This window comes from Lipotes vexillifer, unplaced genomic scaffold (assembly GCF_000442215.2).
Source record: "Lipotes vexillifer unplaced genomic scaffold, Lipotes_vexillifer_v1.1 scaffold156, whole genome shotgun sequence".
Lineage (NCBI taxonomy): Eukaryota > Metazoa > Chordata > Mammalia > Artiodactyla > Lipotidae > Lipotes > Lipotes vexillifer.
In genome coordinates, this window is record NW_006770074.1 from 663,527 (window position 1) to 684,959 (window position 21,433).

A 21,433-nucleotide genomic window follows, 5' to 3' on the forward strand; every position below is an offset into this window, starting at 1 on the left:
GTGTAGGGCTTGAGTGGGGATAGGGTAATTGGGGTGATTGGGCTCAGACACATCTTGGAGCAGAGAAATAGCTGTTCTTGACAGGTCGAGTGAGAAGTCACATCTCTTCATCACCCAGTTTTTTACACTCTGCTCCCTAGATATCTTTGCTTTTATTTCTTTTCTTCCCAAACTGAAGAGTGCTCTTGGTGTTTAGTGGGTTGTGGCCTCTGAAGCTGGTGAGGCTTTTGTCTACACTCAGGGGTAAGCCTACTATTAATACTGAGGCTTGGATGGATGTTTGTGTTGGGGATTCAAGGATTTCTCTTACTACAAAGCAGTAACATTTTTGTGGATGATTTTTTTTTCTTTCCCCTTTCTCTCCCCTCCCTCGTTCCTCCTTTCTTTCCCTGCAAGTCTTGTTTATGGGTCTCCTTTGGTTTCATTTTAACCTTGCATCCTTTTGGATTCTTCCAGCTGGACTTAGGCCATATCAGTCTGCATTGGTTTCTTTCCATCCTCTCCCCATGAGGGAGAATGAGTAGGATTTATGAAAGTATAAAGACAGAGTCCTTGTTCTGAAGAGTTCTTGATTTTCATAATCTCAAATCCAGTCTCTAGAAAATGCTCTCATTGGTAGAACAGTTGTGTTTAGAACCTGTATATATTCTGAATGCTCATTAAATATGAGCTACTTATTGGAGAGTATTTTGTTTGAAAGGGTGCCTTTTTGCTTGATTAGCTTCTAAGGCTGTTCAAATCAGTCCATTCCATACTTGCCTGTTCTTGAGTCTGGCTTTCTGGGGTCGTGCTTCTTTGTGGGTCATGCCGTGTTTCATGTTCCATATAACCACAGTGGGGTTGGTGGATTGACAGAAGCAGTCACCTTTGGCTCTGTGTCTGGAGTGAGTATGTCCTGCCCTAAGACTCTTAATCACTGCTTTTTCTCCCTCATTTCACTGTAGTTTCTAAAGCCTGGGTAGGGACATGGAGGCTTTTTAATCATCTTTGTTGTTTTTGATATGTGTTATGAGTTCAAGGAACGTCTCTAGCCACCGTTTGGATCCTCTGGTGACTGTCCTGGTGACAGGACTTGTTAAACAGAATATGGAGCCATTAAGAGTAAAAAGATCCAAAAATAGATATTTTAGTTATTTTTAGAATTAACATTAGTTCAAGGGGTGAGTGAAAAAATAGGGAAGATGGTGGGAGAGAGATTTGGGAAGTCTGTAAAGCATGTCGTGCCACCTCAGATGTTTCTAATTATTGATGCTTCTAAAACAGAATCTCCTGTCTACATATGCTGCTTGGTTATGTGGGAAGTGCCTCCTGGATGTATTTTAAGAAAAAAAAAAAATGGGAAACTCATTGTTCCAGATTCTTGGGAATTCAATCTAAGATTGGAGGATAGAAGACACTGGGTGGGAGAGGCAAAGTGCGACCCTTGGAGACGCTGTCATACTAGCTTGTGGCAGCTCCCTGTTGCTCTGTTGGGCTTTTTCCTAGTTTGAGGCCTGGGGAAAAAACAGTAGTCAGTGAAGATACTTGTTCACTGCCCATTGTCGTAGATCTCTCTCATCTAGAATTCTACTCTCACCCTTTACAGTCTTATTTTGTCAGCCTATAAAAGCCAAGTCTATCTCAAGCTTGAAATTGCCAGGTTCTTGCCTGGTGTGGGTATTAGAGGTCTGTGTGTGAACTTGTAGAGAAGATCGGAGCGGGACCTGGCCTTGGGGCCTGGTAGCCATTAATCATTTTCCCCACTTCTTTGCCCTCTTAGACTGAGAGCCCATGTTTTCTGTGTATATGAGTAAAGGTGACCCTAATATTCTGAAGAAGGTAGCTGTCCAGTTCTCCTCGCTTTCTGCCTCATTACCGAATCTTGTGGTGGTCTCTCCCTCCTTCCTTGTCTCTAACTTATTTGCAAAGAAAGACATCAGCCCCCCATAGGTTCCCTGTGGTTCAGCCCCCCAGAAGCACATTCCTATATAGCCGAGACATGAGATGAGCCATCTGATACATTAGAAATTAATATGGGAACCCTGTCAGCCAGAGCTCTCCATCTCAGCACTTTTGAGGGAGGCTGTCCTTGTCTTGAAGGTCCAGCCAATGTGGAAACAAAGCAGAGGCAGTTTCCCAGCGTAAGATACTGGAGTCTTTGAGGGTCATGGGTGACAGAGGCCCTGGCTACATGCCTGATGTCTTGTTGGATCATGTTCGCACAGTGAATAGCTGTGGGGTACATTTTGTGCTCAGCTTATGAAATTTGACCCACGGGGCCTTGAAGTTATTGTAGAAAAGTCTTGAGGAATGCGTGTATGTGTGTGCATGTGTGCACACACGTGAGATAGGTACCTCTGCTAGAGATGATGTGACGGTTATAATTGAATTGAGCTGTCAACTATCTTCCAACCATTTCCTTTAGCCTTGACTCAAATACAGTGTAAAGGCATTTCTTTATGGGCTTACTTTATTCTGAATATGTGTCCACGTGTTTGTTTGCCTTAAGGAAATACTCTGCTTTGTAATCTCCGTGGACATCTACTTCAGTGACTGACAAAATGATGGTGTTTAAGTGGAAAATGTTTAGTTCAAATAGCTAGAGATCTATGAGCCAAAGCCATTGAGAGTTATCTGTTATCCTTACTCAGATGGAGAATGAAGTGTGTGTGTGTGTGTGTGTGTGTGTGCGCGCGCGCACGCGCGCACGCACACGCCTGTGTGTGTTCCGGTGTTATGCCTTATGTCCACTCTTTTTTTTTTTTTTTTTTTTTTTTTTCAGCGGCCATGGCTCACAGGCCCAGCCGCTACGCGGCTCACGGGCCCAGCCGCTACGCGGCACGTGGGATCCCCCCAGACCGGGGCATGAACCCGTATCCCCTGCATCGGCAGGCGGACTCCCAACCACTGCGCCACCAGGGAGGCCCTATGTCCACTCTTGAAATATTCTTATTCATTTACCCCAGGTTCTCTTGACAAGTAGCGTATACCCTTTAAATTAGCTCTACTGTTAGGACCGAACTGTGGAAGTCAAAGAATGTGTGAGACACTGTATGTGTGTATGTAGAGAAGATTATTCATGTGAGGAAAATAATTAAGGATAATGGAAGGCAGGCTTCCCACTGTCAAAAGGGATGTATAAATATGGAAAGGAAGAAAACTACATGAGCCCTATAGTGTTGGAATGGGGTTTTAGTACCTTTGTGAGCTCGTGGTGTGTTGGTTCAGGTTCTCCAAAAAGCTGATGCCAAGACAGGATTAAACGGACAAGAGGTTAATTGGGGAAAATTGAGGGAAAATGGGAAGGGAGCTGGAGGAGGCTGTGAATGCCTAACCTCTGTGGAAAAGGGAGGGATGGAAGGTTGAATTAGAAAAACCTAAGCTGGGGCTGTGGGCAGTTGTAAGAGTTTCAGCAAAGGTGATAAGGAGTCCTCAAAGCCAAAGCTGCCTGTCAGAGGAGTCCCAGGTCTCTCAGCAATAGGCCTGCCTTAGTATTTCCACTGCACCCAGTCATTGGCTAGAAGCAGCTGGTGGGAAGCATAGCCTTGGCAGAAAGAGAGTAATAGGTTTCAGAGCATAGCAGCTGGGCTGTCAGTCAATTATGCTTCCTGCAGTCAGAGATCCGAGAGGCACATTTTCATGACTGCCACACATGGTTTTCAATAGTTATAGATATAGAAATAAATGTATGGAGATAAAAATGTAAATGTGGACTACTTGGATAAATGGCTAATTTCAGAGCTGCAGAAAACAGTGGAAGATGAGCCTGGAACGCATTGTGCCTGAAAGCAAGGAAGTGCTCAGAGAATGACAGGACACAGGAGCCAGCTTGACTTGGCTCTCACTGGCCAAATTGGGAAAAATTTCAGCATCAGAATAAAAAATGATGGTAGTGGATTATATGACCCTTTAAATAAAATATTTCATGGCCGTATACCTGTACAAATCAATAAATGAATAACTTGGGATTTGATGAAAATTACATAGCTCAAAGTGTCTCTTTTCAGTATCTGTTATAAAAAGGAAGAAAGTAACTTTACAGTGGAGAAGCCTGGTAGACACTACCCGAATCAAGTGATCAAAATGAACATTATCTGTAAATTACACATCATTTCAAAGGAGGCCATGGGAACAACACAGCATCACTTCTGTGACATCCTGCCGAAGATTCATAACTTGCCTCTGATCATAGAGACATCAGACAGGCCAAAATTACTGGCCTGTACTCTTGAAAAGTTTCAAGGTCGTGGTAGACTAATCATGGTAGACTGTTCCAGGTGAAGGAGACAGGACAACAAAACGCAACACCTGATTCTGAGCTAGATCTGGTTTCGCCTAAGTTCTCTACTGGAACAGTTGGCAACATTTGAGTAGGGTTGTGGGTTAGATGGCAGTACTGTGTCCATACTGATATCCTGGCTCAAGTCATTATTTTCAGATTATGTCGGAAAATGTCCTGGTTTGTAGGAAATGCACACTAAAGGTTTTGGGGATGGTTGTATAACAGGTCATTTACTCTCAAATGAATCAAAGGTTGGCATGTTCTTTGTTACTGTATGTGCAATTTTTCTGTAAGATTGTTTTAAAACTACCCCCTCCCCTCCTCTCCCACACTTTTAAGTAATCTAGGTAATTTTAGTTATCTGATCTATCCATGTATTGATTATTACTTCCAATCTTGGGTTTGGGGCGTAGGAATGGGGAAGGCAGGCAAAGGTATGATCAGATCATTATAGCCCACTGTGACTGAAATCTCCTTTAATCCTATTCTCATATATGGGCACAGAACACCTTTTCTCCAGGTTGGCAGAGTATAGTACCCCATGGTTTCAAAGGTATCTTATGAGAATGTATGAGCTTTATGCAACCTGCTTGCTATGGAAATGAGTGGGAGGGGAGGATGTCAACTACATGGAGATCTTTTGAGAAAGCTTGCAAAGACCCACATTGCTTGTGTTTTTATCAGGAACATCTGATCTTGACTAGTGGAAACGGTTCACTTCTCATATAACCTAAAATTCTCCTTGAGTTTGAAGAAGCATTTGAATCCCAGCACTAATTCTCTTTGTGTTTCTAGCTGGTACAGAGAGAGATGATTTCCTTTTAGACCTCCACTCCAAGGCTGTTAGGTCGGTCCCTTTTTGTATGCTGATTGTGAATTATCCCTTCAAACCAGACATGTATAATTAGAGTAGAATTAGTGATACACTCAAGAAAGCAGAACTTATAAATTTTTCTAAAGCAGCACAATGTCATGGCACATAATTTAATGTTCTCTCTTCTTACTGGGCAACTAATCGATACACTGGTGTTGAGTTCCGAGCCATCTTTGGCCAGGGGAGATCTCCTGACCTTTCATTAGTGGCCAAAAGAAATGAATGAGAGAGTCAAGTACATGTATCTAGGCTAATTCCATTTTAGTGGTCTCCCTTTCATTCTCTCTCTCTCTTTTTTTTTTTTAATTTATCTTTTATTTTTGGCTGCATTGGGTCTTTGTTGCTGCGCACGGACTTTCTCTAGTTGCAGCGAGCGGGGGCTTCTCTTGCTGTGGACCACGGACTCTAGGCGCGTGGGCTTTAGTAGTTGTGGCACGTGGGCCTCAGTAGTTGTGGCTTGCGGTCTCTAGAGTGTAGGCTCAGTAGTTGTGGCACACGGGCTTAGTTGCTCCACGGCATGTGGAATCTTCCCGGACCAGGGCTTGAGTCCGTGTCCCCTGCACTGACAGGAGGATTCTTAACCACTGTGCCACCAGGGAAGCCCCCTTGCATTCTCTTTAAATACAAGTGTTAGATAATGGAGAGGAGAATAACAAAAGCTGGGAAGGCATGTAGAAAGCTTTTGTCCTTAATTCTGTGCTGGGCAAGCTTGGCTAATAAATGCTTAGGATAAGAAATAATGTTCCAGTGCTGTATTTCCAAAACGATCAGATGTTTTTCTCATACTTGGGAACAGAGCAAGAAAGACACAGCCCTTGCCCTCTCAGACTTCGTAATTTCAAATTGGAAGATAGATGATGAATTAATTGTAATATGCTGTGATGTCACAGGGGAGCACACACCAAGAAGAAAATACATGTGGTGTGATTCTCACATGCCTGGCTTGTAGGAAGGGCCCCATAGTGATGTCTGTCATTGTTTCCTGTGTTTTTACTCTCCATGCTGCTGACTACTAGCATCGAACCATTCTTCCAGGAGAAGTCTGAATTTAGGGTAAAGAAGCTAAGGGAATATGGCTCACACTGAAGCTTTGGAGAGAAGGGAGGGAAGGTGGTGGGCAGGTTGTGGATTTTAGAATCTGAGGCCCTAACTGGTTTGTAGACATTTGCTGGCAGGATCCGGAGGGCAAGAACCCTGCAGGAGAGGGAAGGGTTGTGCCCTTGGTTCTCTGCTGGCCACATAGGAACTCAGTTCAATACTGTGAATTGATTGCAGCAGAATTAACCAGGGTGGATCATTAAACATTTGTGCTATTTTGCTTAGTATCCTCTAGCTTTTCATATAGAAGCTTATTTGTGTGAATTCTCCCTCTTCTGCCCTGTCATTGCAACTTTCTCCTCCAGACCCCACGTGTTGACTGTAAAATGTCAATGCACCGTTATTCCAAATGCACTAGTACCAAACGTGTCTTTGTTCTTCTGGCATTTCCAATCACTAAGCTGTCTCAACCTGTCACAGGTGGGCTCGTGCCCATCTTCTCTCAGGCCTCTTGGTGGGCGGAGCCTCTCTCCTGCCCTTTCAGGCCTTTGGTGACACCCTTAGTTAAATTCTCCCCATACAGCATCATCTGCAGCTGCTGATTTGGGGCTGCTGGCCTTCTCCACACACTGCCAAACCCAGCTCTGTGATAATGACAACGTTTGCCAGCACACTTATGTGGTGACTCAGGAGACAGGGTGGCCAGCAAAGCAGCCTCTTTGTGGGAGTGGATTTTGAGAAGTGCTAATTCCGTGGCAGTTTGGAGATATTAATATCGTGCTGGCAGTAGATAAGCAGGCAGCAGAGGGGCACATAATGAGAAGAGAATCAGCCACAGCATCTTTTCCTCCTTTATCTACCCGCACATATCCCCCCTCCCCTTTTTTAAAGTAAATCCCTGGGTTTTGATGAAGAGAACCCTTAAGTGGCTTAAACAGGCCTATAGACTGCTTAGCCCGGCTCACTGCATCCCCGCAGTCTGAGAGTCTAAGAACCACTAGAGTTAACTGCATTCCCCAGCGACACTAAATCGTAGCATATGGTACAGTAGCCTATTGCTTACCGTCCCTCCTCCCTAAAGGGCAGCTCACCAGATGGTCTGAATGGGGCCTTTGGTGTAATTACGACAGACACAAAGAAAGACATAACCGCCGCTCTCCCCCAGTGATATTATGCCTCTTGTTTTGCAGTACTTGGCTACAGGTAACTTTTGAAAATTTGTTTCCGCAGTTTCATTTCTGTCCATCAAAGGTCCCTTTCCACGTTGGGGGGCGGGGGGAACCATGCAGATACGCTTCGTTAGTTGTCTGAGCACCATTTCCAGTGTACTCTTCTGAGTAGATGGAAGCCACTCACAGTGGCCCCGCTTTCGTATGCTAGTGAAGAAAAGATTCAGCACGTTGGAGAAATTTTTTTGAAGCAGGTTTCTAATCTGAATATCCTGTGGTCCTAAAAGGACTGTTGGGAGTATTGCTCCAAAGCTGGTCATCACAGGGTTTATACTTTTCACTTTGTTTCTCTGACTCATGCAATTTTTTAAAAAGATCTTTCATTCCACCCCAATGCCTCCCCCTCTCCCTCCCCCACACAATTCCTTCCGAGCCTCACCACCTCCGAGCCCCCTTTGGGTTGAGGGGAGAGCCAGTGTTGGAAGTTCTGATGAGGAGAGATGCACTTTGAGTGTTACGTGAAACCAGTGTTCCCAACATTGCCAAACTGGAACACGGTATTTTCTAGTTCCCATATAGGCTAGAAAGGAGATTTTGAGAAATTTAGGTCATGCTTTTATGTGCTTTGTTTTTTTTTTAATCTGCGTGCCTGATATTTTAGAGCAGACTTTTCTTGAGGGTAGTGGCTTGTTTATAACATTCTGTAAATAGCCCTGCGTAATGTGGGCTTTTTACAGATATTTTCTGCCAGGTTTTATGTATGGATTGATATAGCATCTGACTGTACTAACCAGAAAAATGCTGAGCCAGGGGACTTGGTTATTCCTCCTTTTTATTTGGATTTCTAGCTTAGCAACTCATTGGTCTTGAAACACTTGGCTTCTCCCTCCCTCTGCCAGGATGCGTTAAGACCTCCAGGTGCTAACTTATTATTGCTGTTGACTGAGCCCCACATGCACCTCAGGTGCTCACTGACCTATCTTTTCTGTTGCAGAAACATTGCCGAGGCCCTTGTCAGCAAAGGTCTGGCCACGGTGATAAGGTACCGACAGGATGACGACCAGCGGTCCTCTCACTATGATGAACTGCTCGCCGCCGAGGCCAGGTGAGGTGCATAATTTAAATTAAAGTGAACACCTTGGGTCCCAGGGCCCCATTTTTTTCTTTCCCACTGTCCTGCTCATCCCTGAGCAGAATGCGACAGAAAACAACATGCTGAGAAAGCTTGTGTTCTTATGTTATTCCAGCTTTTCCCCATCAAAAGAAAAGGGACCTCACTTCAAACTCGCAATCTAACCTTGGTTAAACACTCTTGGGCCTCTATATTTTTAAATCTGCAAAATTTAGGCATATATTAGATATGATCTTCTAGTAGATGCCGTAAAATGAACGACAGATGAGAAACTTACACGTGGAATATTTTTATCTCCACCATCCTTTCCTTCCCTGGGACAAACAGTGGAGCCATGCTCACTGTGCAGGACATTTGCCTCCGGTTCTTCCCTGCAGAGGCCTCTGCTCCCCGGCCCCTCCCATTTGTCACCTCCAGACCTTTTGTCATGTACAAAGGAAATGAAAACATTTATTAGGAAATGAGTTTGCGTTTCACACTTCTGACAGCTGGCAGGAGAGCATTTGTGAGAAGCCCTGTGACATTTTCCTTTTGTCCTTCATCCCCATGGCTGGTTGCCCCAAGGACATGCATGCTGCTCAGCAGTATTTCTTACCAGGAGTTCCTCAAGGCTCTTTCTCATGGGTCCTTCTGTCACTGGGCGGTGCTGGGAACGAAGCAATTCCTCCAGCCTTCCCTGGAAACAGAGCCCGAACTCGGTGATGATCGCTGTTCTGACTCGGATTGCTTATCAGACTGCTGGGCTCAACCAAAATATATCCATTGTTTCAAAGTGATTGCAGGCGCTTGCCTCACGCAGACGTTTTTCTGTGACCTAGGACTTAATTTGTTGTAGAAGTTTGGTAATTGCCAGCTTATGCTCCACAGTTTAGAGGAGGAATGAGTTTTAGCACATGCTGTCTATACTTTAGACTTTGTCATTGAGATCACTTCTCTTGCTCTTTGGCCCAGAACATTGCCCTAATACATGACCTTTACCTCTAACATCATGTCACATCCTGATGGATAGGGCATCTGTAGAATGTCACACAGAATGTCAGCTAAGAAAGCAGTCTGTCAGGTTGCTGTGGCTTTTTGGATTCTTTCCTGTGGGCTTTTCCCAGTAGGACCTGCCTAGGACCTAAGTCTTCAGCACAAAGTTCAGTATCTTTGGTTGCTTGAGGCTCATTCATGACTAGTGTAAAATAATATGATGTATAGTCCATAACTGGTGTTTCTCTTCAATCCTTTCTCAGTTCCTTATTCTTCTCTCCCAGCAAACTAAGCCAACTGGGCTGAAAGAACCCATAGTGGGAAATGTGTCTTCACATCTCTGACTACTATTTGATGATCTTGCTATTCTAGGAAATGGGCAATGATTAGACAGTTCTTTAGGTGGGATTTGGGAGGTGGGGGGGGTGGGGAGGTTCGTTCTGGGCATGCTCAGTCTGATCTGGTGGCAACTTGGAGAAGCGGTTATGTATTCCTAGTGTAGCAAGAGCACTTAGCAATACAGTGGGATCTAGAGTCCCATTTTCTGCCCTGGGTTCACTCTGCCACTGGTGAATGTTTAACTCTGACAGGCAGGTAAGCATGAACATAATTTGCCTAGCTGCTCTGGAAAGTGAGGCCACAACAGGCTCTTTTATTATGCTGTTGTGCTACAATGTTTAACGAGGAGGCAGAGATAGGTGACATTTTATAGGTTTTAAAAAGAAAACAGCCTTTTTAGTCTGGTACTCATTTCGAGCTGATAGAATGTAACAAGACACTTGCCTGTTAAAGCAGTGAGCTGCCTAGAGATAATTGTGTCGAGCCACTGCTTTCAGAGGGTTGGTGGAAAAACTGGCTCCGGAGTCATTGCACTGCTGCAGGTAGAGTAAACGGAGAGAAATTAAGCACTTCCCCTGGCCAGTGAGTCATTGCGGCATTGCCGTGAGGCAGTACACATCTTAGAAAGCTTTAGGAGAAGTGGCCTACATGACCTGCAAATGAGTCCTCCTTGGGAGCGGTGCTGTCCACAAGCCCGATGCCAACCCCAGCGAGAAAGACCAGAAAACCTGCCAGATAGGAGTGGTGCCCTTATAGCCATTGAAGACTGTTTTCAGTGCAGAATGCACCCCCATTTTGGGGAAAATGATAGTCGACCTCACCGCAAGAGCACCTCTTCTCTGACACTGCTTTATTTTAGGTTGCCTTCGGTTTGAAGCACTCTGGCCCCTATGAGACATTCCCTGTGGTTTTTTTTTTTGTTTTTAATTATGTATGTATATATGTATGGCTGCGTTGGGTCTTCGTTGCTGCGCACAGGCTTTCTCTAGTTGCGACAAGCAGGGGCTTCTCTTGCTGTGTAGCACTGATTCTAGGTGCGTGGGCTTCAGTAGTTGTGGCATGTGGACTTAGTAGTTGTGGCACGTGGACTCAGTAGTTGTGGCACGTGGACTCAGTAGTTGTGGCACACGGGCTTAGTTGCTCTGCGGCATGTGGGATCTTCCCGGATCAGGGATTGAACCTGTGTGTCCCCTGCATTGGCAGGCAGATTCTTAACCACTGCGCCACCAGGGAAGCCCTCCCTGTGCTTTTACATGCTGCTTCTGCCCCTTATCCTACCTGTCCAGTGAATATGATCTGAGTTTAGGGTTGTTTTCCTCTAGATAGATGAGCTATATTTTTTTCCAGTCGGCCTTGTAATTATTATGCCCCTGTCCATGCGGTCCCTCCATCTCCCAGCTGAGTGTCCTCTGCAGATCTCATTAGCGAGTTGTTTACTCCTTTCCTTGGCCCTGAATAGAACCCCTAAACAAGAATGGCTTTGCTGTTGACCCTAAGTCTTTCACCGCTTGGACTGTCACTTAACTGTCTTTTGTTTATCATCCTTCAGCCACTTTTTAAACTCCAGTGATTGTGTACTGAACCAAGCCAATTTGAATTAATTTCCCAAGTAAAATTTCTTGAGGTACTGTATCTAATGCTTTATCAAAGGCCAAATTAGTAACATCTGCTGTGTTCATGGCAAGTCACTCATCCTGGAAGTCTTTTGGTCAATAATAAGTGGGTGAACGTAACATGGCAAGGCCAGCATTCTCTTGAGTCCCTGCCCACAGGGATGGTGGTTCCAAGAGACTTCTTTGTCCCTGTCCCCTGGATCCCTGTTGTTCTCTGTGGTTATCACTAGTGATCTCGGCATTGGTGCCCAGTGCTCTGCCATTGACTTTGCTTTCCAGAGCACTGCTTGGCCATTAATCCTTTAAGAGAACGTTGTAAGCTTTGGGGAAAGGGCAGCCTGTTAACTCTGTCTTTTCGGGTCAGCCAGCTGCCTGCGCGGGAGTTGATGAGCTTTCTCAGGGCTCTGCAGCGGCTGCTTCCTCTGTAAGGGGGTGTGATCTGCCAACCTTTCTCAGATCATCTGATGGGAGCTCAGGGAATGACACGTTAGGCGTGCGTTGGGAGACCAGGTGAGACAGAAGAGGAAGAAGAATGCCAGTTTGCAGCTGCCTGTGCTTTCAGGTGTATCCACCTGCCCGCCAGAAAGGAGCTCATCATACCCCCCTCAGCAGCTCTGTTTCGTGTGCCTGACCCTTCTCAGTGCCTTCATTCGGATGCCTGTCTGCTTTTGGGAAACCCTCTACATGCCTCAGACACATGGTGCATCTAGAGGAAGCCACATCTTTCTTGTTTAAAGGATAAATGAACCCCTAATTCCCGACAGGTGGCCTTCCTTTCTAGTTCACTTGTCTATCATCAGCTGCCTCTTCCCTCCTTGCCTTGTGTCCTGGCAAAATAAAGGTTTGGCACTTTTGTGTGTATTTTTGAGCCTCGCTTCTCTGTGGGCTCCATTGAAAAGCCCTTGCTTGTGTCCCAGTCTTCTGAGAGCTCCATCGTGTCCTCCATATTCGTAGCAAAAAGAATTTAGGTACAGCTGACCCACACTTTCTGATGACACTCCTGAACTTGGTCCCCCCCTTTTAGGGGCATCATGTGGACTCCTTTGGCAGTGTGTCACATCCTTTCTTTTCTGCACCGTTCTAATTTTTCACCCCCGTATTGGCTTCCCAACATTTCCCATTCTTGTTTGACTTCAGTATTTCTCAGCCAGCGGGCCGGCTGCTTTGTCTGTCTTGATGAGTGTTCTAAGCTTAAGGCGGGGCTTTGACTCCTACCGAGAATCTCATATTCTTCTGAGGTATTTCCAAGATACTGAGCCATTATGGGGACCCTTCTTATTTTCTAAGGTATTACACAGTCTCTCAAACTCTGTGTATTTGATATAACACATCCTGTTTGATTTTTTTTTTTTTTATTTTTTTTTATTTTTTTGCGGTACGCGGGCCTCTCACTGTTGTGGCCTCTCCCGTTGCGGAGCACAGGCTCCGGACGCGCAGGCTCAACGGCCATGGCTCACGGGCCCAGCCGCTCCGCGGCATGTGGGATCTTCCCGGACCGGGGCACGAACCCGTGTACCCCTGCATCGGCAGGCGGACTCTCAACCACTGCGCCACCAGGGAAGCCCCCCTGTTTGATTTTAAACAGTACAGAATGTGAATTCCCCTAGCATTCTACAGGTCTTCCTGGTGGGCTTTTGTTGAGCTCATTATGGACACTAAAGATAAGCTGGAAATGCGTGGAATCAAAGCCTGGCTGTGTGCCCTGTTTTCCTTGGACATCCCGACCTGTAGGATATCATCTGTCTGCATTCACCTAAAGCTACTTTTATATTAAAATGTAATATTTGAAGGTTTCCTAGAAACCGTTAGTCTGTGGTTCATTGCAGGAAAATACAGGAGTTGTTAGTTCAGAAGTTGGGCTTTATTCCTTGAAGGTACACTTTAATTCTAAGATTTTGTGATTTCAAGATAGAATGTATATATTCAGAAAAGAAATTTATGCCCCAGCTTGACAGTGGGAAAGCAGTTGTATTGAACAACCTAGTGTCTGAGCAGATTTAAATGAATTTAGATTCATTCTGGACATACAGAATGAGGTTAGGGTTATCTCGGGAGAAGAGAAAAGGGCAGGCTCTCTCTTATCTTTTCCTGTGTGTTCTCTTTCTTGCCAGGCACACTGCAAATTAAGAAAACTGTGGTGTTGTCCTCCCTCTCGGCGAGGCAAGCGCGAGTCTGCCCTGGCTCAGCTCTGCCTGGGCTCCGAGTCCTCCCTCACCCTGCAGGGACCTCCTGTTTCTGATTGAGTGAACCTTGCAACTTCCCTTTTCTTTAAAAACAAAAGCATCTAGTGCTCCTGTCTGCTGACTTTTGCATCTCCAACCTCCAAACCGTGTAAACACCAGCCCTTCATTAAAATCCTATCAAATTTCTTTTGCTTTTACCCAACCAACTTGGCTGATAGCGCCCTCCCTGTTGTAGAATTCACTCTGCTTGTACCTCTAGGAAATCTGTGTTGGCATTTCCATCACAGACTTTGATCAGAAGGCTATAAACTTGTTGGTAACTCTTCCCTAGGCCAATACCTGTAGTCATTATTAAGAGGGAAACTGTTTCAAGTACAAACCTCTCTTGGTGTTGCAGTTACTGGGTCTGCATTGGGCTTACTGACTTCCATGCTCTTGTAGCAGTGAACTGTAAATGTATTTTGCATTTTTATAATACCACTGGGAGAGAAGTATGCTTGATTTCCCACTCCTGATTGAGCCAGAGCAGCTCCACTTTTTTTTTTTTTTTGGAATTTTCCCACAAAATTTTAATAGGTGGAGGAAAAAAATGACTTGTGCATAAAAAAATACAAAACTTTTTTATAGGGTCTTTCCTATCTGTGCCTTCAACTTAACTGGCATTTACAATGCTGTTTATGAATGAAACGTGAAGACTTACCAGCATTTTTTTTGCTCTCTGTTGCTTTAGTTGGAAGAGGTCAGCATTACTGGCTTGACACTGTTCTGACTTGCGAAATGCCTTGGTATGAAGCAGGTTTCACCTTCCTACCAATCCGGTGAGAAAACTGGTGTTGAGGTTGAGTCTGTGTTTTGAAAATTTGAAACTAATATATCCTATCACAATGTATAGACCAGTTAGAGTTAACCAGTTCTCCAAGAAAACAAATCATTCCCCTAATGGGAACAGTTGTTCAAGGCTGGTTTTCTCTTGCACGTGATGGCTTTGCATTCGTTCCTTTTCATTCCAGTTCTCTTTAGTGTACCCTGGGTCCCAGGTGGTGAAGAAAAAGATAACAGACTCAAGCCTTACAAAGCATGCAGTCTCAGAGGGACACACGCGGAATAACTTGAATAGGACCTCTGGGTGTTGCTATTTTTCCTATTCTCTTTGCTTACCTGTTTTCTCAGCCCCTCCTCTTTTTCTCCCTCTGCATCATGAACACTGCCTGCCTTATATCTTTTTTATTCCATCTCTCACTTATATTAAATTTTCCCTTGAGGGCATCTCCCTGAAATTCATCTCTTCCGTCCACCCTCTGTTCTCAATAGTTTAATGGTACAGCTTCAGTAAACCAAGATTTCTCGCTTTCAACCTAATGACCTGAATCAAGTGAAAATTCTCTTTGCATAAAACTAGATCCTAGTGAATACTGTTAAATACAGAGCTTTGATTTGAAGTTTTTCTCTTTCCTTCACTGTTGAATTCCTGTAGCGCCAGAGTGCGGCTGGATTTTTGTAGGCCAGGCATTATAGAAAGCTGGAGTTGGGTGAATTATCTGCTGCCCTCTTTACCCGGCTGTGTTACATCATGCTGGTGCAGATGGGAGGCCAGCGTGAGAAAGGAGGCTGGTCTTTCTGTTCAGTATCCTAATGGCTTCTTTTCTTCCTTAACCCTGGAAGTGCACTCCCTGCTAGATTTGGGGCTTGCCCTTGCCCTGGTGGCACGGCCAGAGGTTGTTAATGAGTTTCAGCACGTGTCAGTGTTGGGGGGCGTTTCACTGTTGGGGGGTAGGGTACATCAGCTCCTGCAAGTGGATGTGATAACAGGAAAATGCATTAAAAGAGCTGGTGTGGGGAAGTGATTTAACGATACAGCTGAATGTGGGGAAATTTAGCTTTTCCCTTTCTTCAGAAGAGATGATGCACTCAACATCCAAATAGCAGTAATCAATCTGCATTTAAGGCAGCACAAATGGCCACTTCTGGAGAGCTGTATAATATCTCCATTTCCAAATAGTTTTCTCTTTCAGGATATTAAGAGGATCTGTTCACTCTTCATCCTGTCTTTCCTCCCCACTCCCAGTTCCATCTGATACAACTCAAACTGTGAGACTCGTCTTGATGACTAGTGTGAGGGGTTTGGGGTAAAGTTGGAACCCATTAGCTTCAGCTCCTGTGTTGTACACAAGGTGTGGGTAGTTCTATAGGTCATGGTCAAATAATGAACTCACAATAAGAAGTCCTTCTTGCCCAGTCTTTCCTGTAATTATTAATCTGCACTGGTTGTGTTCTTTCAGAGGAAGTTGTTCTAGACTAACCTTCCTAATTAACTTGGTCCACCCTCTCCACCCAGCTGTGACCATTTGTCCCCAGCACCTTGTCTGTTCTCTACCATCTCACTGTTATCTTGGCTAAAAGGCTCTAGTTCCTCTCACACAAGCCCTAAGTATTTGAGGTTTCAAAATATTTCCAACATATTTCAAAATACATTTGAAGATTATCATACTGGGAACATAATTTTAATCCCAAATAAGTTATAACAATAAAGTGATAACATTTGACCCTTGACATTTTTGAATGTCTCATAACTTGACTCCCTAAACCACTGGTTCCCATAGGATGGTCCTCAGACCAGCAGCGTCATTTTCACTTGGGAACTTGTTAGACATGTGAGTTCTCAGGTCTCCCCACATCTCTGTTGCCCCAGACCTACCAAATCAGAAACTGGGGTTGAGTCCCAGCAAATCTCTTTTTATGCGTCCTTCAGGTTGTTCTAATGCACATGAAAATTTGAGAACCACTGCCCTAAACAATTCTTTACCACTGTTTTGGTTTGGTTTTGGTTTTTAAGAAAAAATCAAAATGTGTATCCTTTTTACGGTACATTAGTAATTTAATAGTTGGAATTGTAACCATGTGTAAAAGGTAATAGAGACTAAGGCATGGAATGGATAAGCTTTCGATCTCTTTGGATTTCTGTCCTAGCTATGCCTTCCCTGCCAGCCATACTTGTTCCTCACCAAGCCCATTGAATAGTTCTGTATTCCTTCCCTGTGACTCCTCTTTCCCCTTCCTCATACCCTGCGTTCGTGGCTTTTGAACTGAATTCCTTCTGAGTAGCCTCTACCAGCTCTTGGCTAATTTAATGTGAAATCATCTTAAGGGTTGCTATGCTTGCTTGATTTGCGGTGTCAGGGGGCTGAGTGGGTCGGAGAGCTGAGTGTCTATTACAGATATCCCTATCCTACTTTTGCTCTAATCCTTGGAAATCTCTCCAGAGGACTAAGTTCAAATAATTAATCACCAATACATCAATGCACCGAATTTTATAGCTACTTGTGAAGGGGAAGTCTCCTTTGTAGCTTCCTTTCGTTTGTAAGACTCTTTGCATCTAAATTTCTTGTAAACTCCCTCATGCATATGTTATCTCCTCAGCTGCCCCTGACTCCCCTCCTCCAGCTCTGGGCCTGGAAGTTGAGAAGGCTTACTTCCCATGCCTCTTGCTTCTGCATCAAGTTCAGAGAGCCAGATCTCAAGTGGATGGCAGTGAATCTTTTCCAGCAGGTCCCTGTAAGTGTACTCACTTCGGAAAAACCATTTTTCCCAGCAGTAAGCCTGTTGCGTCTTTTGACTGAGGAAAAAGCATTAAAATGTTCTCTAATTTATTCATTTTACAGTAACAAACATCAGGTGCATTGGGGGAGAAAACAAAAATGTGTGGTCTAGTGGGGTTTTGGGTGAGCAAGTAAATAATTGCAAATATAATTATAAGCATGGAGATACCAGTGGGTACCTGGGAAGGAGCACCTAAATCAACAGGTTTATCCACAAATAGAGTCCACGAGGCAAGGCGTGTTCTGTCTGGGTTCTGTCTGGGTTGCCTTGGGAAAGGGAGGTGGAAGACAGGATTAGTGCTTTGCTGACCTATAACACAGCCATGCCACTTCTGTGAATTTATTCTAAGGAATAATTAGGGAGGTGCCTGACAGTTTAAGAGTTATTCCTTTGGCATTATTTATAGTACCGGAAGTATTATACTGGACTGTTAACATTCACATAAATATCTAGCAGTAGGCAATTGAGTAAATTATGGAATGTGCATCCATGTTATGGACTTATGTAAAGTTATTCAAAATGATGTAATAAAACTAATAATACAAGGAAGTGTTCACTTAGTTATTGTTTCTGGGGGGAAAAACAATCGCCCGACTTTTCCCACAATTTAAGTGGGTGGGTATGTGTATATAAACACTTAGAAATTTTGTTAATGATGCTTTTATCTTGGAATTGAATTACGCGTCGTTCTTTCTCCTTCTTTTTCTTTGGCCCTGTATTCCTGTATTGTCTCTGTGATCAAGACATGAAAAAATTTGGGACTTTCCCTGACGGTCCAGTGGTTAAGACTCCGCGCTTCCACTGTCAGGGGTTGTGGGATTGATCCTGGTCGGGGAGCTAAGTTCCTGAATTCACGTGCCACAGCCAAAAAATAAAAATAAATAAAAAGATATGAAAAAATTATAAAACCAGTGTCATTGAGGCAATTTTGAGTTGTCATTGCCTCTCATCTCACCTTTCTGCAGCCTTGTCCTCTCAATAAGACTTTATTTATTTTTTATAAATTTATTTATTTTATTTATGGCTGCGTTGGGTCTTTGTTGCTGCACGCGGGCTTTTCTCTGCTTGCGGCGAGCAGGGGCTACTCTTCGTTGAGGTGCACGGGCTTCTCATTGCAGTGGCTTCTCTTCTTGGGAGCATGGGCTGTAGGTGCACGGGCTTCAGTAGTGGTGGCACATGGGCTCAGCAGTTGTGGCTCGCGGGCTCTAGAGTGCAGGCTCAGTAGTTGTGGCACACGGGCTTAGTTGCTCCGCGGCATGTGGGATCTTCCCAGACCAGGGCTTGAACCTGTGTCTCCTGCATTGGCAGGCGGATTCTTAACCACTGCGCCACCAGGGAAGCCCCTCAAGAAGACTTTAGACTGACAGTGACCATTTCTACCTGCTCTAGTAGTCCTTTGGTCCTAATCTGGGACAGCGTGGTCTCTTTGTGTTTCCCATGAATCTAATATTGGGCTACCTCTTCTCTGGTGATTCTCTGCCACAGAGCTCAATTTTTCCCCCTCTCTTAACCTGAGCACAGCAGATCAGATGTCACACCTGGTGGAATAGCAATGCATCTTCGTTTCTTCTTATATTAGTTTTCGATGAGGTGGCCCAGAGTTCCTTGTTATTTGCTCCGCTGCCTCATAATACCTCCTGACTCATTAGTTCACTGACCTCCCGTTGACCACAGGACTCAATTTCCTCCTTTCCAGTCTCTGTACTCTCCATCTTTTCTGTCTTATCAGTAATTCTGGTTTCGTTGAAAATGCAGCTGCATAAGGCCCACCCACCATTGTGCACCTGTGCCTGCTCTGCGTCTCATTTTCCGAGTGTCAGGACCTGGTTGCTTCTTCCCGTTGCCAAGGAACCAGTAGAAAGACCAAAGGAAGTGTTCCTTTTTGCTGTGTTTCACTGCTGTATTCATCAGTATGATCTGAAACACAATGAAAGCTTCTTTAGAAGTTTAGCAAGTTGCTCATTCTTTGTTCTGCTTTTTATCCTTTTCCGTTGGAATTATTTTCCTTTCTCCTTAGTCATTTACCCTGTATTATCTAGTAGGTGTTTCTGACAATCCTGCCACTTGGTTCCATTTCACTGTTTATGGTGGTTGGAGCTTTGCTCCCATTACTGCCTTTCAGACTATTGACCATCTCCTCTAGCTGTCGGACTCTCGAAGAAGAGAATGAGAGGCTTTTGTTCTTGATGCACTTTTGCTTCTGCTTAGAGGCCAGGCTTTCAGCTCTTCTGCCTTGCCCCACTCCAAGTAGCAAAACCAAGATGTCTGCGACCTGGAGCATATATCGTGAACCTGCACCTCCAGGAGAGCCAGCAAGCCTCACTCTTCTGCGCCCTACACTCAGTTGGCATTATCCATGTCTCCAATCTGAAATATCTTCACACTCTGCATTAGTCAGCGGGCATTTGTTCAGCTTTACTAGGCACACAGTCATTGAACTAGGTGACCCTGAGTTTAAAACTATGTGACATAGCTCTGTGTTAAGTACCGTAACGAGTATTAAGGATAGAATTCTAACCCTCAAAGGGCCTGTAGTCTAGCTATAGAAATAAAGTGAATACATGCTACAATTTGAAAATACTGCATTGCAGTTTAAACTGCATGCTGAACTGAGTGATACACGTGCATGTACTCATTCACATGTATAATTCTGCCATTTCAAAGTAGTTCATAGATACTTCCAGTGTTCAAACAGCCCCCCACCTAGGACCCCAGGTTAACAATTCCTACATGACAATTGTTTTATGATTGTGGTGAGGTGGTGGCTACTGATAAGCTGTAATTCTTTTCTTTCTCTAGTGTGGATCTATAAAGACAGTATAATGAATAACTTGCACATAGGGAGCCTGGGGAAGATGGACCTAATTGAATTAGAAGGAGTAATGTGGAAATGGTGAGAAGACATAAACTCTGGGGCCCTTGAAAGCCAAGCATTATACTTTCCACTCGATGGATGTCACAGGCTGGTGGTCTTTGTTATGGGTATAAGTAGGGGAGCAAAATGAAAAAATCAATTCTGTGGAGAAGTCTTGCAGCAGTGGTGTGTACTCTCAAAGGGACCTGAGTGGATTTAAAATATTCCTGATGTTATCTTGGAATAAATTGGTGTGGGCCTGGCCCAGGGGGGTTACAAAAAAGCCAAGTGAGCACAGTTAGGAAGGAAGTTTTAGATGCAGGCAAGGAAGCAGAAGCAGAGTTAAGGGACATTTTGGTTCCTGGTTACCAAGACAGTGTTGTTAAAGGGGAATGATGAATTCAGGGCCTCCTGGTCTTCCTCGGCATTTCCCTGCTACCTCTCTGTTGTATGCTTTCTGTCACTTTATTTTCTTTCGATACCTTTATGTATGAAAGTGGTTCTTTTTGAACTGGGAAACTGTTGGAGTTCCCATGCCCCAGAAATATTCATATATATAATTCTACTACCATTTCAGGTTAGCTAATAGGTATTCCCAGCATCCTACGTGAAGCTCACTTATGTCGCCAGGTTAAGAATTCCTCGTGGGCCTCCCTGGTGGCGCAGTGGTTGAGAGTCCGCCTGCCGATGCAGGGGATACGGGTTCGTGCCCCGGTCTGGGAGGATCCCACATGCCGCGTAGCGGCTGGGCCCGTGAGCTGTGGCCGCTGAGCTTGCGCGTCCGGCAACGGGAAAGGCCACGACAGTGAGAGGCCCACATATCGCAAAAAAAAAAAAAAAAAAAAATTCCTCGTGTGGCAACTATTTTATGATTGGCATTAGGTTGAATCTAGCCATACAGTCTTTGAACTTTTTTTGTAAACTCACAAAAATATTCAGAATAATAATCTATACATTGAAATTAAGGTCATGGCCTCTTTGTTGGCACAAGATGAACTGATGACACAAGATGTCAGTGGTGCTAAGGCTTGTGCCTTGGAGAAGGAGGTTTTCTGCCTGTGCAAGGGGCCCCAAAACCGAAGAGCAAACTGTTTCTTTGTATAAAGAGTGCTAGGTTCTAATACTGTTGTGCTAAGGTAGCCGGGCTAATCTCCCTTTAACAACCTCCCTGCCTGCCTTTGCAAAGTTGATGGTTTTTATCTTCTAGGGGGAAGGCAGTAGTATCTCATACAGAAGAATTTCAGACTTCGTTGGTTAAAGGGAATAGTTTTCCAGTGATCTGAATGGGGTTCCTCGTCCACGGTATAGCTTCTAGAAGCTTCTAGAAGCAACCTAGAAAGCTGAGTTTTCATCCCTCTCCTTTACTGTTATCTCTTTGTAGGTATGTGGACGTTGCTCACT

At 44.5% G+C, this 21,433-nt stretch overlaps 1 protein-coding gene across 1 annotated transcript in view; it reads left to right on the forward strand.

Moving 5' to 3' along the window:
* SND1 (staphylococcal nuclease and tudor domain containing 1) overlaps positions 1 to 21,433 on the forward strand; it is a 439,500-nt gene that overhangs the window by 235,472 nt on the left and 182,595 nt on the right. Inside the window, exon 13 of the mRNA XM_007446006.1 lies at positions 8,337 to 8,447. Coding sequence (XP_007446068.1) covers positions 8,337 to 8,447 — 111 coding nt within the window. The remainder of the gene's footprint in view (positions 1 to 8,336; positions 8,448 to 21,433) is intronic.